The sequence below is a fragment of the Dendropsophus ebraccatus genome, chromosome 15 (genome assembly GCF_027789765.1).
Source record: "Dendropsophus ebraccatus isolate aDenEbr1 chromosome 15, aDenEbr1.pat, whole genome shotgun sequence".
Taxonomy (NCBI): domain Eukaryota; kingdom Metazoa; phylum Chordata; class Amphibia; order Anura; family Hylidae; genus Dendropsophus; species Dendropsophus ebraccatus.
The window spans coordinates 30713634-30739610 of NC_091468.1; the positions used below are offsets into that span (position 1 = coordinate 30713634).

The 25977-nt window shown below is 43.9% G+C and overlaps 1 protein-coding gene across 2 annotated transcripts in view; it reads right to left on the reverse strand.

Annotated features, from left to right (window-relative positions):
• Positions 1-430: 430 nt before the first annotated feature.
• Positions 431-25977, reverse strand: part of LOC138774311 (uncharacterized) — a 187443-nt gene continuing 161896 nt past the window's right edge. The window contains exons 1-2 of one of the 2 annotated variants that reach the window (XM_069955059.1): positions 9010-9108; positions 431-3870 (exon numbers count right to left, since the gene is read on the reverse strand). In XM_069955059.1, coding sequence (XP_069811160.1) covers positions 1109-3850 — 2742 coding nt within the window. In that variant the 5' untranslated portion in view covers positions 3851-3870; positions 9010-9108 and the 3' untranslated portion in view covers positions 431-1108. Of the gene's footprint in view, positions 3871-9009; positions 9109-25977 lie in introns of those variants that run through there. The other variant, XM_069955060.1, reaches the window with a different exon arrangement.

Sequence of the window (25977 nt, forward strand, 5' to 3'; positions counted from 1 at the left end):
AAGCTTGTTTAACTCCTACCTCTTAAAGGGACCGAGAAAAATGACCTTTTCTGCACTCCAATGTAAGTCAATGGGGTGATTTTTTGGCTATGTGCTAGAAATGAAATTCAGTGCGGATTGGATGACAGGCACCCTAGGCACCCAGGATCGGCTTTAGTTTCACGTGTATCTCTTAAGCCGGCAGAGAAAACCCACCTGATATGCGCTCCACACAATTGAATTAGAGACGCCGTTGATTTTCTATGGGAATTGCAGAAATGACTTCTAAGCCTCAAAATAATGACTTTTTTTCCTAAGGTGGTAGGAATGAAACTCAGTGCGGGCTGGATGGGGTCTGTTAGAATTTGGGCCACTCACGTATCCTCTTACACAGCAGTTGTAAAGAAGGTGACAAGCTTAGTCCATGTGCTCTTTCTCAAAAGATAGGAGCAATGATTTAATGAACAAAAATAATGAGCATACAAAAGTTTCAGGTACAGATAAGAATAATAAGTTATCTTACAAAGGTTGTTGTTTCAAGCAGAGTCCATTATCTGGAGTTGAAGAATGTCTTTCAGTTCATGTGTCAAGTGCTAGATGTTCCTGGGAGGGGTCTCACAAGCCTGGTGTGCAGATGGATAGCATTTCCAGGGTCTCCTCCTTCCATCTTATCCTATACTTCCTGCTTATATAGCTGAAACCCCCACCTCCCGTCTCTGAGCCTCAACTAATATGGTGACTTCTAAAGAGCTACGTGACATCCCAGAATATACTTCTGCTTCTCCCTACAAATGTATATATATCTATATGACTGATGCTAGCATATGTTACCGCAATGCAGTAAACAAGTTATTCTCAGAACTAACTCCCTGAGACAAGATGGCTGTACAGTGGTTCAAACCTTATTATATATTTCTACCCTCTTACTACCAACTATAACTTTAAACTATGTCTTATGCTTTAGATTGACATGGTTATACTATGTTAGTTAGAGACTAGTGATGTTAGTATATTTTACAAGTCCCCCTGATTATGATTGAGAAATAAATATATATATATACTCAGATCATAACCATTCTATCACACTCACTTATTCTTCTTTCGTATCACATTCGTATCACAGTCATCCTCAAGCATATCCCTTATTCTTCATAACCATGTCAGAATCCTCTGCATAGACAGATTTTTTGTTCAAATTTAGATTAGAATTGGAATACTGCATCCTTTTTATCATATCTCGTAGGAAGTTATCCCCTTTGTCTACCTCTACCTTAATCTTTTTGTACACTTTTCTAACTTTCCACAACACAAATAACTGATATAGCACACAAAGAAAAACAATAATAGCAATAATTACAATTGGATGCGTTAAGATGTTAAATACAGCTTTTTGTGTTGACGATTCTGACCACATATCTACAGATTTTTTAAGATTTTTCCACCATCGGGACCCTGCCATTTCATCCCACTCATGTTGAATTTGGTTCAACTGTCCCTGTTGATGTTGGAAAACTATTTCCGCAGTTTTCAGCTGTTGGTTTAACAAGTTTAATAACCCTTTATCCTTTTTTATCTCATTGGTCCACTCTTCCCAAGGAAAGTGATCAACCTGGGTCAAATTAAACTGAACAGGAAGAGGTCTCAAGTATTCAGTTGTTATACTAGATACATTATATCTATTCTTATTTACCTCTAGGTATTTGATATCTCCTTCTATACAATAAAGACCTCGGGACAAATTTCTCACATGAGCACAGTTAAAATAAAAAGCTCTTGCTAACATTTGTTCTTCCATTACCTGAAAACAAATTTTATTCACCTTTACCTGTGTCATGAGATCTTTCCCTGAATCTACGGTCTCTATTCTTGCCTTACATGCCGTATGATTGTGAAAACAAGAATGATAAATAACCTTATCCTGACCTGGTAGACACATTACCTTTGACTCGAAATGGAAACAAGCAGAGATATCCAATTGTTCCAACTTATTTCCATCAAAAGCAAAGTCAGTATATTGTAATTCATAATAAATTACTTGTTTTGAACTTACAGGTATACCCAATGAAACCACAGGAACTAAAACTTGATCTAAACCTGCTACAGGAATCAAAGATGTTCCCACACAAACATTTTGATCGCACCCACCCCACTTATTAATCCATAGATCTAAATGACCCAGACCAAAACCATATTGTTCCGGCAAACTCTTCAACACTCCCAGGGGGATTATTCCACCCTGCATAGCTTGAGCTATCATTTTAAGATTGGTAGAATATTCTATTTGGATCTCTAAACAAGCTCTTGACACTTTAGTTTCCTCTTGGCTCTCTATTAACCCTAATGTTGCATCCTGTAAATGAGATACTGATGAACCCAATACAGTAGCAATGCTCATAACCATGTGTTCTAACAATTGGTTTACATCTTTCTGCACCTGCACTCCTCTCTTTCCCAGATAACCAATTGTCTTTAAATCTGCCTGTAAAGTGTTTATGTCCATAGTATTAGCTAAACTTCCCAAAGTTCCAAAACCTCCCAAGACTCCTTCCACCACCCCTCTTTTACTCTTTAATGTTTTAGGAGAGTTTTGTCCGAACCATTGTGAAAGTCCCATCTCTGAGTTAGAGAGATAAGGCTTACACTGAGGAAACCTGCTAGAGATCATCCAGTTAGTAATGTTGAAGGTCCACACTAATGTTACGAAGACTCCATTTCTTAATAAAGGTTTGGTCTGGAAATGGTTAACCTGGAAGGGATCAGACAGTTTAAACATTACATCGGTACATGCATTATCCTCAGGAGCCCAAACGCTAACAAAGGTACTGTTACAATTTTTATAGGATCTACCTGTGGTGACACAACATTCATATTGCCCTGAGTCCTTCCTAAGAGGACTAGCAATATAAAAGCTGAACAGATTTCCAGCCCATCTTACATCTCCGTACTCTCCTTTATGAAGAAGGCCTCGAAATCCATTGGTGTAACTCCCTAGGATTTTACCTTCCCTTGACCATTTGATGACAGCATCAATTGGTAAAGGTAATCTGGTACCACACTGAAGCCGCAAGGGATCTATTCCTTCTTGGATAGTAGTATTTTGACTAATAACTCTTATCTCTGGGGCAATATTATTTGTTACTGTTAATTGCACATTTACTTGTACAAACACATTTGCCCTTGCTACTTGAAAAACCCATCCTTCTGACCAATCCTCATCAGTGTCCTTATTTGTTATTCTATTTGGATTCAGAAAAGTAGCAAACAGTTGAGATCGATAAGAGAAGTCATCCCTGTTTTTCCCACTTTGTTTGGTGCTTAGTTTGAAATTCGTGACATCCCCAGTCCATGAGGCTGGCTCATGTCCTTGGATCTCTATGTACCAAAATGACATTTCATTAGGCATGCATTCCCATTTTCCAAGTTGTCTGTTGTGTACATATGTTCCCTGCAATTGTGTATAAGTGCGTTTCTTAGGTCCTGCTTTCATGTCGATGTCAATAGTAGTGTTATGTGCAAAATATATTTCTACACAGCATCGAACTCCATACCCAACGCAAATTTTCCCACCAATGTCTCTGGAAGTGTCCACAAACATTTCCTCGTGAAGGTCATCAATCCATACGTCATCAATGCTTTCTCCAGACTCGGGTACAGTTTTTAAAACCTGTGATGCATCTTGAGTTTGACCAGGTAGGTTTTCCTGAGCACCTCTATTTTCCTGAGGCACTTGAACCTCGGTCGCACTTTGTGATCCGTCAGCGCACACTCCACTCAGAGTATATACCATGATTAATAAAGCTGTATGCAAGATGTTCTGCATCCATCTTGGAGGTTTTCTCATAGACGTTTTCTTCCAGGAATCCTTTTCCATGATTAGGATAACCTCCTATTCTGAAAGAAAAACAAAAGATGTTATTATTTGGAATTATACAGTTTACATTGGTCAGCATGCACCCACACTTTCTGTTGCTTGCGTGCATTCTTAGTCATGTTTGGTGTTCTTTCTACCAAAATCATAACCTGACCCAATGTATCAATGATCTGAAAAGGTCCTTCCCAATTACTTTCCCAGGGTCCACTCTTCCTAAAGGTTTTTATCATAACCTTTGCGTCTTTTACAAACTTTGAAGAGTGTGGGGGTACCATACGCTGCATTTTAGAAGCTGCATGTGGGAGGATCGTTTTCAAGTTGTCTTGGAGCATCTGTAGCCATTTTGTTCTGGCGATTGCATCCTTCTGTGGGGTTGACAAAAATGGTTCATGAGGAAAAGTTAAAGGCATTTTCCTTCCTGTCATTAACTCAAAAGGTGTAAATTGAGTACTAGAGGAACTGGTTCCTCGAACGCTCATCAGTACCATAGGTATCACATCTACCCATGTGTTTCCTTTGTCTAGCAACATCTTTGCTATTCTAGTCTTGATTGTCCTATTCATTCGTTCTACTATTCCTGCTGACTGTGGATGATATGGAACATGAAATTGTTGCTGAATTCCCAAAATGGAACACACTGCTTGCATCACTTTACCTGTAAAGTGGCTACCTCTGTCAGATGATAACAGCTTAGGGATCCCCCACGTGCAAAAGACATGATTTACTAATGCACGTGCTGTAGAAAGCGCATCATCTCGTCTGACAGGTAAGATCTCTACCCATTTAGAAAACACGTCTACCACTACTAAGGCATATCTCATACCGTTTTTTCCTGAAGATAGAGGTCCGATGTAGTCTACCTGTAAGGTATTCCACGCACCATCTGCAGGTGGCACTCTCAGTAGTGGAGGCTTTTGTCCTTTAGGCCTAGGGTTTACTTGAGCACAGATGAGACATGACTGAACAACATCTTGTACAGTATCCCCCATTTTGTCCCAATAAAACTTTCCTTTGAGGATTTCTAGCAATCTTTGCTGACCCATGTGACCTAAGCTAACATGATTAAAACGGGTGAATTCCGATTGTAAATGCTTGGGAACTACAGGTAAGAACTCATCCTGCATTTTGTAACATAGCACATCATTTTCACAAACAAATGGATCCACCAAATCACTTTTCCGCTCAACAATGAACGGATCCTTCATTTGTTCATCAATGAATGATGGCACATTACTGTCTTTTTTTACTGGCAACAATTCCTTGGGTTCTGTCCTAGTTTCTTCTTCCATTTTTCCTGTTAAAGCTGCTTCTTTTGCAAGGGAATCGGCCTTCTCATTTCCCACCGCTAACTCACTTTTTCCTTTGCTATGCCCTGGCACTTTGACTATGGCATAACGATTAGGATGGTTAGAAGCAAACTCAAAAATGGTTAGTAAAGTGTCACTGTGTACTAACACCTTGTTAGATGAATCAACAAAACCTCTTCTTTTCCACACAGGTAAGTAGTCTGTTAATGATCTTACAACATAAGAACTGTCACTATAGATAACCAACGGACCCTGATTTTCTTCTCTTTCAATCTCAAGCACCTTCTTCACAGCCTCAATCTCGGCCCTCTGTGCTGAGTAATGTCCTGGCAATCTATATTGAATCTCTTGATTTCTCTTAGGAAACCAAATGGCATATCCGGTAAAGTATTGACCTTTTACACAAAATCTGGAGCCATCCACAAACACTGGCTCATCCTCATCACTTGCTTCCTTTCTGAAAAGAGATGGATACTCCCCCTGAAAAGAGTCAATACACTCATGAGATGTTCCTTCGTACTGCATCAATTGTGGAAGTACATATTTTGCATTATGATCCACCACAATCTGTTTTGACGATATAGTCAGCAACCAATGTGCAAATCTCTGGTGAGACACCCCTGGGACATTTTTCTCAAGAAGCATTTTCAATGTGGAATGGGGAGTTTGCAAGATTATTTGACCAAAGCCCACAATATGTTCTGTGGCCTTGATTGCAAAGTGAACCCCAACCAAATGTCTTGCACAGATTTCAAAACCTTTTTCTACAGGTGAAAGGAGTTTGGAAAAATATCCAACAATTCTCCATTCCTTTCCCTGTAGTTGCAGTAGAACTGCTGAGACTGCTGTCTCTGAGGTATGAACCTGCAAGGCATAAGGCTTGGATGGATACACAGTTGCCAGAGCGGGTGCCCTTTGCAAATCAAGCTTCAATTGTTCAAACGCCTTCTGCTGTTCTTCTCCCCATGGCCCAAATGAACTGTCATCATGAGTATCTTTCAGGACTTCATATAAGGGTTTGGCCTTTTCAGCAAAGCCCTCAATGAACTCTCTGGAAAAATTGACCAATCCCAGGAACTGTCTCAAAGATTTGTAAGTGGTTGGAACAGGTAATGAAGCTACAGTAGTTATTCTTTCCTGCAAGGGACGCCTTTGGCCAGGACTAATTAGCACACCCAAATACTGAACTTCCTGCTGCAACAATTTCACCTTGTTTGGATTTAATTTCAAACCTGACTCAAACAACAGCTCAAACAATTCCTCTAGTAGAGTAAGATGTAACTCTCTAGTCTCAGTTGCTAACAGAATGTCATCCACATATTGTAAAATACAATCTGGTCTGGAAAACTTTGACAACACCTTAGCCAAGGCCTGATGAAACACACTAGGTGACAAATGTGCTCCTTGCGGTAACCTGCAAAAAACATATTGTTCATCCAGGAAAGTAAAACTTAGTTTGTACTGGCTCGATTTTTCTATAGGAATGGAAAAAAAACCATTTGCAACGTCTATCACAGAGAAAAATTGTGCATTAGCGTTTAGGCGGGACATGATGTCAGGCGTTTCTGCTACAATGGGCGCTACATTAGGAGTGACTGCATTGAATCGTCTCAAATCCAGCAACATTCTGTACGAACCATCCGGTTTTTGGACTGCCCAAATTGGATGATTAGTAACAGAATTTGCTTTCCGGACCACACCCTGCTGAAGCAATTCTTTGACAATTTTAGACAATGGTTCCACTGCACCTGGAGGCAATCTATACTGTTTCTGAGGCTTAGGATCAACACCCTCTATTTTTACTTCAACGTCCTTCAGTGTCCCCACCTCATTTCTGAACTGAGCCCACAATGAAGGAAACCTCTGCACCAATTCAACAAGTACTGGTTCATTAACATCTGGCCACACATGATCAGCAGACACTGTTTCTACCACATTGATACCTGCTATAGAACTATAGTCACTTGGATCAATAACAACTGGCTTTCTGTTACTGGCATCTTGCCAAATCACCTGATTTCCTAGGTCAATGATCCAACCTCTCTCCTTCATAGTGTCAGCCCCTATAATGTTCTCTGCGTCAGGACAATGCCAAATATCAATTTCAGTACTCAAAAATCCAGGTATGTCAAATTGTACACCAGACACCAACGTAGCATTAGTTCCCCCTTTTCCAGAAAAACCTACTATAGAACATACAGTAGAGTTAGGTGGTATTGTTAGGTCATGATTAGTCACACTTATTTGAGCCCCTGTGTCTATGAGGAATGTGATCGCCTTTCCCTGCAGAAATCCTTGAACATAAGGACGTCCACAGCCATCAACAGAAACTGGAGCTAGGTAATTAAGTGTGTTGGGAGCCGCATTCCTTTCTAGTCACAGCGAAGGAGACAAATTCTCCTTGCCAGATCTCCTGTCTCCTGTTGCACTACCTCCTGCAAAATCATATTTAGCTAACTCATGTATCTGTTTAATGAGGGGTGCATAGGGAGATGTGTTCTGTGGTTTTTCTACAATGGCTGGAGCTGTAGGCACCAAACCATTTTCTTTCCCTAAATTCTGACTTCTCAGAAATTTGCGGCACTGCCACTTAAGGTGACCTCGTCCCCCACAAAAATAACAAGATACTTTAGACTGATTACCCTTCTTTTTAGATGTATCGACCTTTCCAGCCGGAAGGTCTTTCTGTACTGCACTGGTAACTTTCCCTTCAGACTCTGATCGCTTTACGGGGTCTTTTTCATGCACAACCGCTATTTTTACTTTTGCATTAGACAGCTTCATTCTTCGCCTCATTCGATCAATAAAGAGTGCTGCCTCATGCAAAGTATGTTTTTCCATAGCGATTTGGCTTGACACAGGATCCAGATACCTAAATTTCCTCACAAAGGCGGAAATCATAGAATCTGGCTCCTCCCCCTCTTCTATTCTCATGACCATTCGATAAGCTTTTTCGAATTTCAAGAGAAAGGCAAATGGATCATCTTGAATAGTTACTTTCAAGATGTCCATCCATTCTATTGAGGGAGTGGGATCCCCAGTTGTAAACCACACTAGCTGTCTTAAGCGATCTACCTCAGTGCTGTGTACCTGTACCCCGAATGTTTCCTCTCTGGGTGTCTCTTCTAATCTTCTAGCCATATGTGATGGTAACCATATCCTGAAAATTTTATTCTTTTGCTCATTTGACAATTGGAACCTATCTGTATTTGATTCAAATACATCCATATTGTGAAAGGCATCCATCTTATCATTATAAGAGGGCATGTCTTTGACAATTTTCCTCAGTTGCTCATTTATTTGTAAATGCAACTGAGTGGACTTATCTAACAAATTTCTGCGCTGTATATCTACATCATCGCTATCCTCAAAGAACGCGTCACTCGAGCTTGTTACATTAGGGGTAGCGATGACAGGTCGTCTAGTTCTCCTAACAGCGGAGATTCTCTTATTTTCACAGCGCATCTGAGATAGCAATTTTGATTTATTTTCAATCTCATCCTCCATAGCTTCCAATTGTTCAGCCAATATAAAACAATTTGAGCATTGAATAAAATCTTCATCATCGGACACATTAGAATTATTCATGCACTTGTTAACAACACAAACACTCTGCCTTGGTTGTGAATCTTCAATTAGTAAAGCATTGTAAATTTTTACCATTTGTAAGACATTTCTAAGCTTCTTCTGTAGCCTATTAATACACAATTTCTTGTTGTCTAGTTTAACATTTTCCCTTTCACATTGTCTGTACAAACTATCCCACAACTGTGCATTAGTCATAGTACTATCACTACAGGCATATTCTATATCTGATTTGCTGGCAAAAGTTTCAATGAAATCCATACTTACAACTTCTTGCTTCCGCTTGCCCCCTCTGGTATGGACTGGCTGTTGTCCCTCACCGATGCTCCAGAGGCTTTCTGGGATGTGTGGTGCAGTCCTGTGCTGTTGTCCAGAAGTGGAAAATACGTGTTTCCAGGCTTTGTTATTCTTTACTTCTCTTCTTGAAGCTCGCAATCAATCAGAATGTCAAACGCAGCCCCCTCAGCGAGGGAGAGAAGAGCTCCAGTTAAAAACAGAAAAAGTCTGGCTGCTCGCCAATTATGTTAGAATTTGGGCCACTCACGTATCCTCTTACACAGCAGTTGTAAAGAAGGTGACAAGCTTAGTCCATGTGCTCTTTCTCAAAAGATAGGAGCAATGATTTAATGAACAAAAATAATGAGCATACAAAAGTTTCAGGTACAGATAAGAATAATAAGTTATCTTACAAAGGTTGTTGTTTCAAGCAGAGTCCATTATCTGGTGTTAAATGTCTTTCAGTTCATGTGTCAAGTGCTAGATGTTCCTGGGAGGGGTCTCACAAGCCTGGTGTGCAGATGGATAGCATTTCCAGGGTCTCCTCCTTCCATCTTATCCTATACTTCCTGCTTATATAGCTGAAACCCCCACCTCCCGTCTCTGAGCCTCAACTAATATGGTGACTTCTAAAGAGCTACGTGACATCCCAGAATATACTTCTGCTTCTCCCTACAAATGTATATATATCTATATGACTGATGCTAGCATATGTTACCGCAATGCAGTAAACAAGTTATTCTCAGAACTAACTCCCTGAGACAAGATGGCTGTACAGTGGTTCAAACCTTATTATATATTTCTACCCTCTTACTACCAACTATAACTTTAAACTATGTCTTATGCTTTAGATTGACATGGTTATACTATGTTAGTTAGAGACTAGTGATGTTAGTATATTTTACACCACTTTAGGAAAAAAAGTCATTATTTTGAGGCTTAGAAGTCATTTCTGCAATTCCCATAGAAAATCAACGGCGTCTCTAATTCAATTGTGTGGAGCGCATATCAGGTGGGTTTTCTCTGCCGGCTTAAGAGATACACGTGAAACTAAAGCCGATCCTGGGTGCCTAGGGTGCCTGTCATCCAATCCGCACTGAATTTCATTTCTAGCACATAGCCAAAAAATCGCCCCATTGACTTACATTGGAGTGCAGAAAAGGTCATTTTTTCTCGGTCCCTTTAAGAGGTAGGAGTTAAACAAGCTTAGGTCTGCGGTGCCCAGGGGGGACCCCATCCAGCCCGCACTGAGTTTCATTCCTACCACCTTAGGAAAAAAAGTCATTATTTTGAGGCTTAGAAGTCATTTCTGCAATTCCCATAGAAAATCAACGGCGTCTCTAATTCAATTGTAAGGAGCGCATATCAGGTGGGTTTTCTCTGCCGGCTTAAGAGATACACATGAAACTAAAGCCTATCCTTGGTGCCTAGGGTGCCTGTCATCCTATCCGCACTGAATTTCATTTCTAGCACATAGCCAAAAAATCGCCCCATTGACTTACATTGGAGTGCAGAAAAGGTCATTTTTTCTCGGTCCCTTTAAGAGGTAGGAGTTAAACAAGCTTAGGTCTGCGGTGCCCAGGGGGGACCCCATCCAGCCCGCACTGAGTTTCATTCCTACCACCTTAGGAAAAAAAGTCATTATTTTGAGGCTTAGAAGTCATTTCTGCAATTCCCATAGAAAATCAACAGCGTCTCTATTCAATTGTGTGGAGCGCATATAAGGTGGGTTTTCTCTGCCGGCTTAAGAGATACACGTGAAACTAAAGCCGATCCTGGGTGCCTAGGGTGCCTGTCATCCAATCCGCACTGCATTTCATTTCTAGCACATAGCCAAAAAATCGCCCCATTGACTTACATTGGAGTGCAGAAAAGGTCATTTTTTCTCGGTCCCTTTAAGAGGTAGGAGTTAAACAAGCTTAGGTCTGCGGTGCCCAGGGGGGACCCCATCCAGCCCGCAGTGAGTTTCATTCCTACCACCTTAGGAAAAAAAGTCATTATTTTGAGGCTTAGAAGTCATTTCTGCAATTCCCATAGAAAATCAACGGCGTCTCTATTCAATTGTGTGGAGCGCATATCAGGTGGGTTTTCTCTGCCGGCTTAAGAGATACACGTGAAACTAAAGCCGATCCTGCGTGCCTAGGGTGCCTGTCATTCAATCCGCAGTGAATTTCATTTCTAGCACATAGCCAAAAAATCGCCCCATTGACTTACATTGGAGTGCAGAAAAGGTCATTTTTTCTCGGTCCCTTTAAGAGGTAGGAGTTAAACAAGCTTAGGTCTGCGGTGCCCAGGGGGGACCCCATCCAGCCCGCACTGAGTTTCATTCCTACCACCTTAGGAAAAAAAGTCATTATTTTGAGGCTTAGAAGTCATTTCTGCAATTCCCATAGAAAATCAACGGCGTCTCTAATTCAATTGTGTGGAGCGCATATCAGGTGGGTTTTCTCTGCCGGCTTAAGAGATACACGTGAAACTAAAGCCGATCCTGGGTGCCTAGGGTGCCTGTCATCCAATCCGCACTGAATTTCATTTCTAGCACATAGCCAAAAAATCGCCCCATTGACTTACATTGGAGTGCAGAAGAGGTCATTTTTTCTCGGTCCCTTTAAGAGGTAGGAGTTAAACAAGCTTAGGTCTGCGGTGCCCAGGGGGGACCCCATCCAGCCCGCACTGAGTTTCATTCCTACCTCCTTAGGAAAAAAAGTCATTATTTTGAGGCTTAGAAGTCATTTCTGCAATTCCCATAGAAAATCAACGGCGTCTCTATTCAATTGTGTGGAGCGCATATCAGGTGGGTTTTCTCTGCCGGCTTAAGAGATACACGTGAAACTAAAGCCGATCCTGGGTGCCTAGGGTGCCTGTCATCCAATCCGCACTGAATTTCATTTCTAGCACATAGCCAAAAAATCGCCCCATTGACTTACATTGGAGTGCAGAAAAGGTCATTTTTTCTCGGTCCCTTTAAGAGGTAGGAGTTAAACAAGCAAAGGTCTGCGGTGCCCAGGGGGGACCCCATCCAGCCCGCACTGAGTTTCATTCCTACCACCTTAGGAAAAAAAGTCATTATTTTGAGGCTTAGAAGTCATTTCTGCAATTCCCATAGAAAATCAACGGCGTCTCTAATTCAATTGTGTGGAGCGCATATCAGGTGGGTTTTCTCTGCCGGCTTAAGAGATACACGTGAAACTAAAGCCGATCCTGGGTGCCTAGGGTGCCTGTCATCCAATCCGCACTGAATTTCATTTCTAGCACATAGCCAAAAAATCGCCCCATTGACTTACATTGGAGTGCAGAAAAGGTCATTTTTTCTCGGTCCCTTTAAGAGGTAGGAGTTAAACAAGCTTAGGTCTGCGGTGCCCAGGGGGGACCCCATCCAGCCCGCACTGAGTTTCATTCCTACCACCTTAGGAAAAAAAGTCATTATTTTGAGGCTTAGAAGTCATTTCTGCAATTCCCATAGAAAATCAACGGCGTCTCTATTCAATTGTGTGGAGCGCATATCAGGTGGGTTTTCTCTGCCGGCTTAAGAGATACACGTGAAACTAAAGCCGATCCTGCGTGCCTAGGGTGCCTGTCATTCAATCCGCAGTGAATTTCATTTCTAGCACATAGCCAAAAAAATCGCCCCATTGACTTACATTGGAGTGCAGAAAAGGTCATTTTTTTCTCGGTCCCTTTAAGAGGTAGGAGTTAAACAAGCTTAGGTCTGCGGTGCCCAGGGGGGACCCCATCCAGCCCGCACTGAGTTTCATTCCTACCACCTTAGGAAAAAAAGTCATTATTTTGAGGCTTAGAAGTCATTTCTGCAATTCCCATAGAAAATCAACGGCGTCTCTATTCAATTGTGTGGAGCGCATATCAGGTGGGTTTTCTCTGCCGGCTTAAGAGATACACGTGAAACTAAAGCCGATCCTGGGTGCCTAGGGTGCCTGTCATCCAATCCGCACTGAATTTCATTTCTAGCACATAGCCAAAAAATCGCCCCATTGACTTACATTGGAGTGCAGAAAAGGTCATTTTTTCTCGGTCCCTTTAAGAGGTAGGAGTTAAACAAGCTTAGGTCTGCGGTGCCCAGGGGGGACCCCATCCAGCCCGCACTGAGTTTCATTCCTACCACCTTAGGAAAAAAAGTCATTATTTTGAGGCTTAGAAGTCATTTCTGCAATTCCCATAGAAAATCAACGGCGTCTCTATTCAATTGTGTGGAGCGCATATCAGGTGGGTTCTCTCTGCCGGCTTAAGAGATACACGTGAAACTAAAGCCGATCCTGGGTGCCTAGGGTGCCTGTCATCCAATCCGCACTGCATTTCATTTCTAGCACATAGCCAAAAAATCGCCCCATTGACTTACATTGGAGTGCAGAAATGGTCATTTTTTCTCGGTCCCTTTAAGAGGTAGGAGTTAAACAAGCTTAGGTCTGCGGTGCCCAGGGGGGACCCCATCCAGCCCGCACTGAGTTTCATTCCTACCACCTTAGGAAAAAAAGTCATTATTTTGAGGCTTAGAAGTCATTTCTGCAATTCCCATAGAAAATCAACGGCGTCTCTAATTCAATTGTGTGGAGCGCATATCAGGTGGGTTTTCTCTGCCGGCTTAAGAGATACACGTGAAACTAAAGCCGATCCTGGGTGCCTAGGGTGCCTGTCATCCAATCCGCACTGAATTTCATTTCTAGCACATAGCCAAAAAATCGCCCCATTGACTTACATTGGAGTGCAGAAAAGGTCATTTTTTCTCGGTCCCTTTAAGAGGTAGGAGTTAAACAAGCTTAGGTCTGCGGTGCCCAGGGGGGACCCCATCCAGCCCGCACTGAGTTTCATTCCTACCACCTTAGGAAAAAAAGTCATTATTTTGAGGCTTAGAAGTCATTTCTGCAATTCCCATAGAAAATCAACGGCGTCTCTAATTCAATTGTGTGGAGCGCATATCAGGTGGGTTTTCTCTGCCGGCTTAAGAGATACACGTGAAACTAAAGCCGATCCTGGGTGCCTAGGGTGCCTGTCATCCAATCCGCACTGAATTTCATTTCTAGCACATAGCCAAAAAATCGCCCCATTGACTTACATTGGAGTGCAGAAAGGTCATTTTTTCTCGGTCCCTTTAAGAGGTAGGAGTTAAACAAGCTTAGGTCTGCGGTGCCCAGGGGGGACCCCATCCAGCCCGCACTGAGTTTCATTCCTACCACCTTAGGAAAAAAAGTCATTATTTTGAGGCTTAGAAGTCATTTCTGCAATTCCCATAGAAAATCAACGGCGTCTCTAATTCAATTGTGTGGAGCGCATATCAGGTGGATTTTCTCTGCCGGCTTAAGAGATACACGTGAAACTAAAGCCGATCCTGGGTGCCTAGGGTGCCTGTCATCCAATCCGCACTGAATTTCATTTCTAGCACATAGCCAAAAAATCGCCCCATTGACTTACATTGGAGTGCAGAAAAGGTCATTTTTTCTCGGTCCCTTTAAGAGGTAGGAGTTAAACAAGCTTAGGTCTGCGGTGGCCAGGGGGGACCCCATCCAGCCCGCACTGAGTTTCATTCCTACCACCTTAGGAAAAAAAAGTCATTATTTTGAGGCTTAGAAGTCATTTCTGCAATTCCCATAGAAAATCAACGGCGTCTCTAATTCAATTGTGTGGAGCGCATATCAGGTGGGTTTTCTCTGCCGGCTTAAGAGATACACGTGAAACTAAAGCCGATCCTGGGTGCCTAGGGTGCCTGTCATCCAATCCGCACTGAATTTCATTTCTAGCACATAGCCAAAAAATCGCCCCATTGACTTACATTGGAGTGCAGAAGAGGTCATTTTTTCTCGGTCCCTTTAAGAGGTAGGAGTTAAACAAGCTTAGGTCTGCGGTGCCCAGGGGGGACCCCATCCAGCCCGCACTGAGTTTCATTCCTACCACCTTAGGAAAAAAAGTCATTATTTTGAGGCTTAGAAGTCATTTCTGCAATTCCCATAGAAAATCAACGGCGTCTCTAATTCAATTGTGTGGAGCGCATATCAGGTGGGTTTTCTCTGCCGGCTTAAGAGATACACGTGAAACTAAAGCCGATCCTGGGTGCCTAGGGTGCCTGTCATCCAATCCGCACTGCATTTCATTTCTAGCACATAGCCAAAAAATCGCCCCATTGACTTACATTGGAGTGCAGAAAAGGTCATTTTTTCTCGGTCCCTTTAAGAGGTAGGAGTTAAACAAGCTTAGGTCTGCGGTGCCCAGGGGGGACCCCATCCAGCCCGCAGTGAGTTTCATTCCTACCACCTTAGGAAAAAAAGTCATTATTTTGAGGCTTAGAAGTCATTTCTGCAATTCCCATAGAAAATCAACGGCGTCTCTATTCAATTGTGTAGGAGCGCATATCAGGTGGGTTTTCTCTGCCGGCTTAAGAGATACACGTGAAACTAAAGCCGATCCTGGGTGCCTAGGGTGCCTGTCATCCAATCCGCACTGCATTTCATTTCTAGCACATAGCCAAAAAATCGCCCCATTGACTTACATTGGAGTGCAGAAAAGGTCATTTTTTCTCGGTCCCTTTAAGAGGTAGGAGTTAAACAAGCTTAGGTCTGCGGTGCCCAGGGGGGACCCCATCCAGCCCGCACTGAGTTTCATTCCTACCACCTTAGGAAAAAAAGTCATTATTTTGAGGCTTAGAAGTCATTTCTGCAATTCCCATAGAAAATCAACGGCGTCTCTATTCAATTGTGTGGAGCGCATATCAGGTGGGTTTTCTCTGCCGGCTTAAGAGATACACGTGAAACTAAAGCCGATCCTGGGTGCCTAGGGTGCCTGTCATCCAATCCGCACTGAATTTCATTTCTAGCACATAGCCAAAAAATCGCCCCATTGACTTACATTGGAGTGCAGAAAAGGTCATTTTTTCTCGGTCCCTTTAAGAGGTAGGAGTTAAACAAGCTTAGGTCTGCGGTGCCCAGGGGGGACCCCATCCAGCCCGCACTGAGTTTCATTCCTACCACCTTAGGAAAAAAAGTCAATTTTTTGAGGCTTAGAAGTCATTTCTGCAATTCCCATAGAAAATCAACGGCGTCTCTATTCAATTGTGTGGAGCGCATATCAGGTGGGTTCTCTCTGCCGGCTTAAGAGATACACGTGAAACTAAAGCCGATCCTGGGTGCCTAGGGTGCCTGTCATCCAATCCGCACTGCATTTCATTTCTAGCACATAGCCAAAAAATCGCCCCATTGACTTACATTGGAGTGCAGAAAAGGTCATTTTTTCTCGGTCCCTTTAAGAGGTAGGAGTTAAACAAGCTTAGGTCTGCGGTGCCCAGGGGGGACCCCATCCAGCCCGCACTGAGTTTCATTCCTACCACCTTAGGAAAAAAAGTCATTATTTTGAGGCTTAGAAGTCATTTCTGCAATTCCCATAGAAAATCAACGGCGTCTCTAATTCAATTGTGTGGAGCGCATATCAGGTGGGTTTTCTCTGCCGGCTTAAGAGATACACGTGAAACTAAAGCCGATCCTGGGTGCCTAGGGTGCCTGTCATCCAATCCGCACTGAATTTCATTTCTAGCACATAGCCAAAAAATCGCCCCATTGACTTACATTGGAGTGCAGAAAAGGTCATTTTTTCTCGGTCCCTTTAAGAGGTAGGAGTTAAACAAGCTTAGGTCTGCGGTGCCCAGGGGGGACCCCATCCAGCCCGCACTGAGTTTCATTCCTACCACCTTAGGAAAAAAAGTCATTATTTTGAGGCTTAGAAGTCATTTCTGCAATTCCCATAGAAAATCAACGGCGTCTCTAATTCAATTGTGTGGAGCGCATATCAGGTGGGTTTTCTCTGCCGGCTTAAGAGATACACGTGAAACTAAAGCCGATCCTGGGTGCCTAGGGTGCCTGTCATCCAATCCGCACTGAATTTCATTTCTAGCACATAGCCAAAAAATCGCCCCATTGACTTACATTGGAGTGCAGAAAGAGGTCATTTTTTCTCGGTCCCTTTAAGAGGTAGGAGTTAAACAAGCTTAGGTCTGCGGTGCCCAGGGGGGACCCCATCCAGCCCGCACTGAGTTTCATTCCTACCACCTTAGGAAAAAAAGTCATTATTTTGAGGCTTAGAAGTCATTTCTGCAATTCCCATAGAAAATCAACGGCGTCTCTATTCAATTGTGTGGAGCGCATATCAGGTGGGTTTTCTCTGCCGGCTTAAGAGATACACGTGAAACTAAAGCCGATCCTGGGTGCCTAGGGTGCCTGTCATCCAATCCGCACTGCATTTCATTTCTAGCACATAGCCAAAAAATCGCCCCATTGACTTACATTGGAGTGCAGAAAAGGTCATTTTTTCTCGGTCCCTTTAAGAGGTAGGAGTTAAACAAGCTTAGGTCTGCGGTGCCCAGGGGGGACCCCATCCAGCCCGCACTGAGTTTCATTCCTACCACCTTAGGAAAAAAAGTCATTATTTTGAGGCTTAGAAGTCATTTCTGCAATTCCCATAGAAAATCAACGGCGTCTCTATTCAATTGTGTGGAGCGCATATCAGGTGGGTTTTCTCTGCCGGCTTAAGAGATACACGTGAAACTAAAGCCGATCCTGGGTGCCTAGGGTGCCTGTCATCCAATCCGCACTGAATTTCATTTCTAGCACATAGCCAAAAAATCGCCCCATTGACTTACATTGGAGTGCAGAAAAGGTCATTTTTTCTCGGTCCCTTTAAGAGGTAGGAGTTAAACAAGCTTAGGTCTGCGGTGCCCAGGGGGGACCCCATCCAGCCCGCATGAGTTTCATTCCTACCACCTTAGGAAAAAAAGTCATTATTTTGAGGCTTAGAAGTCATTTCTGCAATTCCCATAGAAAATCAACGGCGTCTCTATTCAATTGTGTGGAGCGCATATCAGGTGGGTTCTCTCTGCCGGCTTAAGAGATACACGTGAAACTAAAGCCGATCCTGGGTGCCTAGGGTGCCTGTCATCCAATCCGCACTGCATTTCATTTCTAGCACATAGCCAAAAAATCGCCCCATTGACTTACATTGGAGTGCAGAAAAGGTCATTTTTTCTCGGTCCCTTTAAGAGGTAGGAGTTAAACAAGCTTAGGTCTGCGGTGCCCAGGGGGGACCCCATCCAGCCCGCACTGAGTTTCATTCCTACCACCTTAGGAAAAAAAGTCATTATTTTGAGGCTTAGAAGTCATTTCTGCAATTCCCATAGAAAATCAACGGCGTCTCTAATTCAATTGTGTGGAGCGCATATCAGGTGGGTTTTCTCTGCCGGCTTAAGAGATACACGTGAAACTAAAGCCGATCCCTGGGTGCCTAGGGTGCCTGTCATCCAATCCGCACTGAATTTCATTTCTAGCACATAGCCAAAAAATCGCCCCATTGACTTACATTGGAGTGCAGAAAAGGTCATTTTTTCTCGGTCCCTTTAAGAGGTAGGAGTTAAACAAGCTTAGGTCTGCGGTGCCCAGGGGGGACCCCATCCAGCCGCACTGAGTTTCATTCCTACCACCTTAGGAAAAAAAGTCATTATTTTGAGGCTTAGAAGTCATTTCTGCAATTCCCATAGAAAATCAACGGCGTCTCTAATTCAATTGTGTGGAGCGCATATCAGGTGGGTTTTCTCTGCCGGCTTAAGAGATACACGTGAAACTAAAGCCGATCCTGGGTGCCTAGGGTGCCTGTCATCCAATCCGCACTGAATTTCATTTCTAGCACATAGCCAAAAAATCGCCCCCATTGACTTACATTGGAGTGCAGAAGAGGTCATTTTTTTCTCGGTCCCTTTAAGAGGTAGGAGTTAAACAAGCTTAGGTCTGCGGTGCCCAGGGGGGACCCCATCCAGCCCGCACTGAGTTTCATTCCTACCACCTTAGGAAAAAAAGTAATTATTTTGAGGCTTAGAAGTCATTTCTGCAATTCCCATAGAAAATCAACGGCGTCTCTATTCAATTGTGTGGAGCGCATATCAGGTGGGTTTTCTCTGCCGGCTTAAGAGATACACGTGAAACTAAAGCCGATCCTGGGTGCCTAGGGTGCCTGTCATCCAATCCGCACTGAATTTCATTTCTAGCACATAGCCAAAAAATCGCCCCATTGACTTACATTGGAGTGCAGAAAAGGTCATTTTTTCTCGGTCCCTTTAAGAGGTAGGATTTAAACAAGCTAAGGTCTGCGGTGCCCAGGGGGGACCCCATCCAGCCCGCACTGAGTTTCATTCCTACCACCTTAGGAAAAAAAGTCATTATTTTGAGGCTTAGAAGTCATTTCTGCAATTCCCATAGAAAATCAACGGCGTCTCTAATTCAATTGTGTGGAGCGCATATCAGGTGGTTTTCTCTGCCGGCTTAAGAGATACACGTGAAACTAAAGCCGATCCTGGGTGCCTAGGGTGCCTGTCATCCAATCCGCACTGAATTTCATTTCTAGCACATAGCCAAAAAATCGCCCCATTGACTTACATTGGAGTGCAGAAAAGGTCATTTTTTCTCGGTCCCTTTAAGAGGTAGGAGTTAAACAAGCTTAGGTCTGCGGTGCCCAGGGGGGACCCCATCCAGCCCGCACTGAGTTTCATTCCTACCACCTTAGGAAAAAAAGTCATTATTTTGAGGCTTAGAAGTCATTTCTGCAATTCCCATAGAAAATCAACGGCGTCTCTATTCAATTGTGTGGAGCGCATATCAGGTGGGTTTTCTCTGCCGGCTTAAGAGATACACGTGAAACTAAAGCCGATCCTGGGTGCCTAGGGTGCCTGTCATCCAATCCGCACTGAATTTCATTTCTAGCACATAGCCAAAAAATCGCCCCATTGACTTACATTGGAGTGCAGAAAAGGTCATTTTTTCTCGGTCCCTTTAAGAGGTAGGAGTTAAACAAGCTTAGGTCTGCGGTGCCCAGGGGGGACCCCATCCAGCCCGCACTGAGTTTCATTCCTACCACCTTAGGAAAAAAAGTCATTATTTTGAGGCTTAGAAGTCATTTCTGCAATTCCCATAGAAAATCAACGGCGTCTCTATTCAATTGTGTGGAGCGCATATCAGGTGGGTTTTCTCTGCCGGCTTAAGAGATACACGTGAAACTAAAGCCGATCCTGGGTGCCTAGGGTGCCTGTCATCCAATCCGCACTGAATTTCATTTCTAGCACATAGCCAAAAAATCGCCCCATTGACTTACATTGGAGTGCAGAAAAGGTCATTTTTTCTCGGTCCCTTTAAGAGGTAGGAGTTAAACAAGCTTAGGTCTGCGGTGCCCAGGGGGGACCCCATCCAGCCCGCACTGAGTTTCATTCCTACCACCTTAGGAAAAAAAGTCATTATTTTGAGGCTTAGAAGTCATTTCTGCAATTCCCATAGAAAATCAACGGCGTCTCTATTCAATTGTGTGGAGCGCATATCAGGTGGGTTTTCTCTGCCGGCTTAAGAGATACACGTGAAACTAAAGCCGATCCTGGGTGCCTAGGGTGCCTGTCATCCAATCCGCACTGAATTTCATTTCTAGCACATAGCCAAAAAATCGCCCCATTGACTTACATTGGAGTGCAGAAAAGGTCATTTTTTCTCGGTCCCTTTAAGAGGTAGGAGTTAAACAAGCTTAGGTCTGCGGTGCCCAGGGGGGACCCCATCCAGCCCGCACTGAGTTTCATTCCTACCACCTTAGGAAAAAAAGTCATTATTTTGAGGCTTAGAAGTCATTTCTGCAATTCCCATAGAAAATCAACGGCGTCTCTATTCAATTGTGTGGAGCGCATATCAGGTGGGTTTTCTCTGCCGGCTTAAGAGATACACGTGAAACTAAAGCCGATCCTGGGTGCCTAGGGTGCCTGTCATCCAATCCGCACTGAATTTCATTTCTAGCACATAGCCAAAAAATCGCCCCATTGACTTACATTGGAGTGCAGAAAAGGTCATTTTTTCTCGGTCCCTTTAAGAGGTAGGAGTTAAACAAGCTTAGGTCTGCGGTGCCCAGGGGGGACCCCATCCAGCCCGCACTGAGTTTCATTCCTACCACCTTAGGAAAAAAAGTCATTATTTTGAGGCTTAGAAGTCATTTCTGCAATTCCCATAGAAAATCAACGGCGTCTCTATTCAATTGTGTGGAGCGCATATCAGGTGGGTTTTCTCTGCCGGCTTAAGAGATACACGTGAAACTAAAGCCGATCCTGGGTGCCTAGGGTGCCTGTCATCCAATCCGCACTGAATTTCATTTCTAGCACATAGCCAAAAAATCGCCCCATTGACTTACATTGGAGTGCAGAAAAGGTCATTTTTTCTCGGTCCCTTTAAGAGGTAGGAGTTAAACAAGCTTAGGTCTGCGGTGCCCAGGGGGGACCCCATCCAGCCCGCACTGAGTTTCATTCCTACCACCTTAGGAAAAAAAGTCATTATTTTGAGGCTTAGAAGTCATTTCTGCAATTCCCATAGAAAATCAACGGCGTCTCTATTCAATTGTGTGGAGCGCATATCAGGTGGGTTTTCTCTGCCGGCTTAAGAGATACACGTGAAACTAAAGCCGATCCTGGGTGCCTAGGGTGCCTGTCATCCAATCCGCACTGAATTTCATTTCTAGCACATAGCCAAAAAATCGCCCCATTGACTTACATTGGAGTGCAGAAAAGGTCATTTTTTCTCGGTCCCTTTAAGAGGTAGGAGTTAAACAAGCTTAGGTCTGCGGTGCCCAGGGGGGACCCCATCCAGCCCGCACTGAGTTTCATTCCTACCACCTTAGGAAAAAAAGTCATTATTTTGAGGCTTAGAAGTCATTTCTGCAATTCCCATAGAAAATCAACGGCGTCTCTATTCAATTGTGTGGAGCGCATATCAGGTGGGTTTTCTCTGCCGGCTTAAGAGATACACGTGAAACTAAAGCCGATCCTGGGTGCCTAGGGTGCCTGTCATCCAATCCGCACTGAATTTCATTTCTAGCACATAGCCAAAAAATCGCCCCATTGACTTACATTGCAGTGCAGAAAAGGTCATTTTTTCTCGGTCCCTTTAAGAGGTAGGAGTTAAACAAGCTTAGGTCTGCGGTGCCCAGGGGGGACCCCATCCAGCCCGCACTGAGTTTCATTCCTACCACCTTAGGAAAAAAAGTCATTATTTTGAGGCTTAGAAGTCATTTCTGCAATTCCCATAGAAAATCAACGGCGTCTCTATTCAATTGTGTGGAGCGCATATCAGGTGGGTTTTCTCTGCCGGCTTAAGAGATACACGTGAAACTAAAGCCGATCCTGGGTGCCTAGGGTGCCTGTCATCCAATCCGCACTGAATTTCATTTCTAGCACATAGCCAAAAAATCGCCCCATTGACTTACATTGGAGTGCAGAAAAGGTCATTTTTTCTCGGTCCCTTTAAGAGGTAGGAGTTAAACAAGCTTAGGTCTGCGGTGCCCAGGGGGGACCCCATCCAGCCCGCACTGAGTTTCATTCCTACCACCTTAGGAAAAAAAGTCATTATTTTGAGGCTTAGAAGTCATTTCTGCAATTCCCATAGAAAATCAACGGCGTCTCTATTCAATTGTGTGGAGCGCATATCAGGTGGGTTTTCTCTGCCGGCTTAAGAGATACACGTGAAACTAAAGCCGATCCTGGGTGCCTAGGGTGCCTGTCATCCAATCCGCACTGAATTTCATTTCTAGCACATAGCCAAAAAATCGCCCCATTGACTTACATTGGAGTGCAGAAAAGGTCATTTTTTCTCGGTCCCTTTAAGAGGTAGGAGTTAAACAAGCTTAGGTCTGCGGTGCCCAGGGGGGACCCCATCCAGCCCGCACTGAGTTTCATTCCTACCACCTTAGGAAAAAAAGTCATTATTTTGAGGCTTAGAAGTCATTTCTGCAATTCCCATAGAAAATCAACGGCGTCTCTATTCAATTGTGTGGAGCGCATATCAGGTGGGTTTTCTCTGCCGGCTTAAGAGATACACGTGAAACTAAAGCCGATACTGGGTGCCTAGGGTGCCTGTCATCCAATCCGCACTGAATTTCATTTCTAGCACATAGCCAAAAAATCGCCCCATTGACTTACATTGGAGTGCAGAAAAGGTCATTTTTTCTCGGTCCCTTTAAGAGGTAGGAGTTAAACAAGCTTAGGTCTGCGGTGCCCAGGGGGGACCCCATCCAGCCCGCACTGAGTTTCATTCCTACCACCTTAGGAAAAAAAGTCATTATTTTGAGGCTTAGAAGTCATTTCTGCAATTCCCATAGAAAATCAACGGCGTCTCTATTCAATTGTGTGGAGCGCATATCAGGTGGGTTTTCTCTGCCGGCTTAAGAGATACACGTGAAACTAAAGCCGATCCTGGGTGCCTAGGGTGCCTGTCATCCAATCCGCACTGAATTTCATTTCTAGCACATAGCCAAAAAATCGCCCCATTGACTTACATTGGAGTGCAGAAAAGGTCATTTTTTCTCGGTCCCTTTAAGAGGTAGGAGTTAAACAAGCTTAGGTCTGCGGTGCCCAGGGGGGACCCCATCCAGCCCGCACTGAGTTTCATTCCTACCACCTTAGGAAAAAAAGTCATTATTTTGAGGCTTAGAAGTCATTTCTGCAATTCCCATAGAAAATCAACGGCGTCTCTATTCAATTGTGTGGAGCGCATATCAGGTGGGTTTTCTCTGCCGGCTTAAGAGATACACGTGAAACTAAAGCCGATCCTGGGTGCCTAGGGTGCCTGTCATCCAATCCGCACTGAATTTCATTTCTAGCACATAGCCAAAAAATCGCCCCATTGACTTACATTGGAGTGCAGAAAAGGTCATTTTTTCTCGGTCCCTTTAAGAGGTAGGAGTTAAACAAGCTTAGGTCTGCGGTGCCCAGGGGGGACCCCATCCAGCCCGCACTGAGTTTCATTCCTACCACCTTAGGAAAAAAAGTCATTATTTTGAGGCTTAGAAGTCATTTCTGCAATTCCCATAGAAAATCAACGGCGTCTCTATTCAATTGTGTGGAGCGCATATCAGGTGGGTTTTCTCTGCCGGCTTAAGAGATACACGTGAAACTAAAGCCGATCCTGGGTGCCTAGGGTGCCTGTCATCCAATCCGCACTGAATTTCATTTCTAGCACATAGCCAAAAAATCGCCCCATTGACTTACATTGGAGTGCAGAAAAGGTCATTTTTTCTCGGTCCCTTTAAGAGGTAGGAGTTAAACAAGCTTAGGTCTGCGGTGCCCAGGGGGGACCCCATCCAGCCCGCACTGAGTTTCATTCCTACCACCTTAGGAAAAAAAGTCATTATTTTGAGGCTTAGAAGTCATTTCTGCAATTCCCATAGAAAATCAACGGCGTCTCTATTCAATTGTGTGGAGCGCATATCAGGTGGGTTTTCTCTGCCGGCTTAAGAGATACACGTGAAACTAAAGCCGATCCTGGGTGCCTAGGGTGCCTGTCATCCAATCCGCACTGAATTTCATTTCTAGCACATAGCCAAAAAATCGCCCCATTGACTTACATTGGAGTGCAGAAAAGGTCATTTTTTCTCGGTCCCTTTAAGAGGTAGGAGTTAAACAAGCTTAGGTCTGCGGTGCCCAGGGGGGACCCCATCCAGCCCGCACTGAGTTTCATTCCTACCACCTTAGGAAAAAAAGTCATTATTTTGAGGCTTAGAAGTCATTTCTGCAATTCCCATAGAAAATCAACGGCGTCTCTATTCAATTGTGTGGAGCGCATATCAGGTGGGTTTTCTCTGCCGGCTTAAGAGATACACGTGAAACTAAAGCCGATCCTGGGTGCCTAGGGTGCCTGTCATCCAATCCGCACTGAATTTCATTTCTAGCACATAGCCAAAAAATCGCCCCATTGACTTACATTGGAGTGCAGAAAAGGTCATTTTTTCTCGGTCCCTTTAAGAGGTAGGAGTTAAACAAGCTTAGGTCTGCGGTGCCCAGGGGGGACCCCATCCAGCCCGCACTGAGTTTCATTCCTACCACCTTAGGAAAAAAAGTCATTATTTTGAGGCTTAGAAGTCATTTCTGCAATTCCCATAGAAAATCAACGGCGTCTCTATTCAATTGTGTGGAGCGCATATCAGGTGGGTTTTCTCTGCCGGCTTAAGAGATACACGTGAAACTAAAGCCGATCCTGGGTGCCTAGGGTGCCTGTCATCCAATCCGCACTGAATTTCATTTCTAGCACATAGCCAAAAAATCGCCCCATTGACTTACATTGGAGTGCAGAAAAGGTCATTTTTTCTCGGTCCCTTTAAGAGGTAGGAGTTAAACAAGCTTAGGTCTGCGGTGCCCAGGGGGGACCCCATCCAGCCCGCACTGAGTTTCATTCCTACCACCTTAGGAAAAAAAGTCATTATTTTGAGGCTTAGAAGTCATTTCTGCAATTCCCATAGAAAATCAACGGCGTCTCTATTCAATTGTGTGGAGCGCATATCAGGTGGGTTTTCTCTGCCGGCTTAAGAGATACACGTGAAACTAAAGCCGATCCTGGGTGCCTAGGGTGCCTGTCATCCAATCCGCACTGAATTTCATTTCTAGCACATAGCCAAAAAATCGCCCCATTGACTTACATTGGAGTGCAGAAAAGGTCATTTTTTCTCGGTCCCTTTAAGAGGTAGGAGTTAAACAAGCTTAGGTCTGCGGTGCCCAGGGGGGACCCCATCCAGCCCGCACTGAGTTTCATTCCTACCACCTTAGGAAAAAAAGTCATTATTTTGAGGCTTAGAAGTCATTTCTGCAATTCCCATAGAAAATCAACGGCGTCTCTATTCAATTGTGTGGAGCGCATATCAGGTGGGTTTTCTCTGCCGGCTTAAGAGATACACGTGAAACTAAAGCCGATCCTGGGTGCCTAGGGTGCCTGTCATCCAATCCGCACTGAATTTCATTTCTAGCACATAGCCAAAAAATCGCCCCATTGACTTACATTGGAGTGCAGAAAAGGTCATTTTTTCTCGGTCCCTTTAAGAGGTAGGAGTTAAACAAGCTTAGGTCTGCGGTGCCCAGGGGGGACCCCATCCAGCCCGCACTGAGTTTCATTCCTACCACCTTAGGAAAAA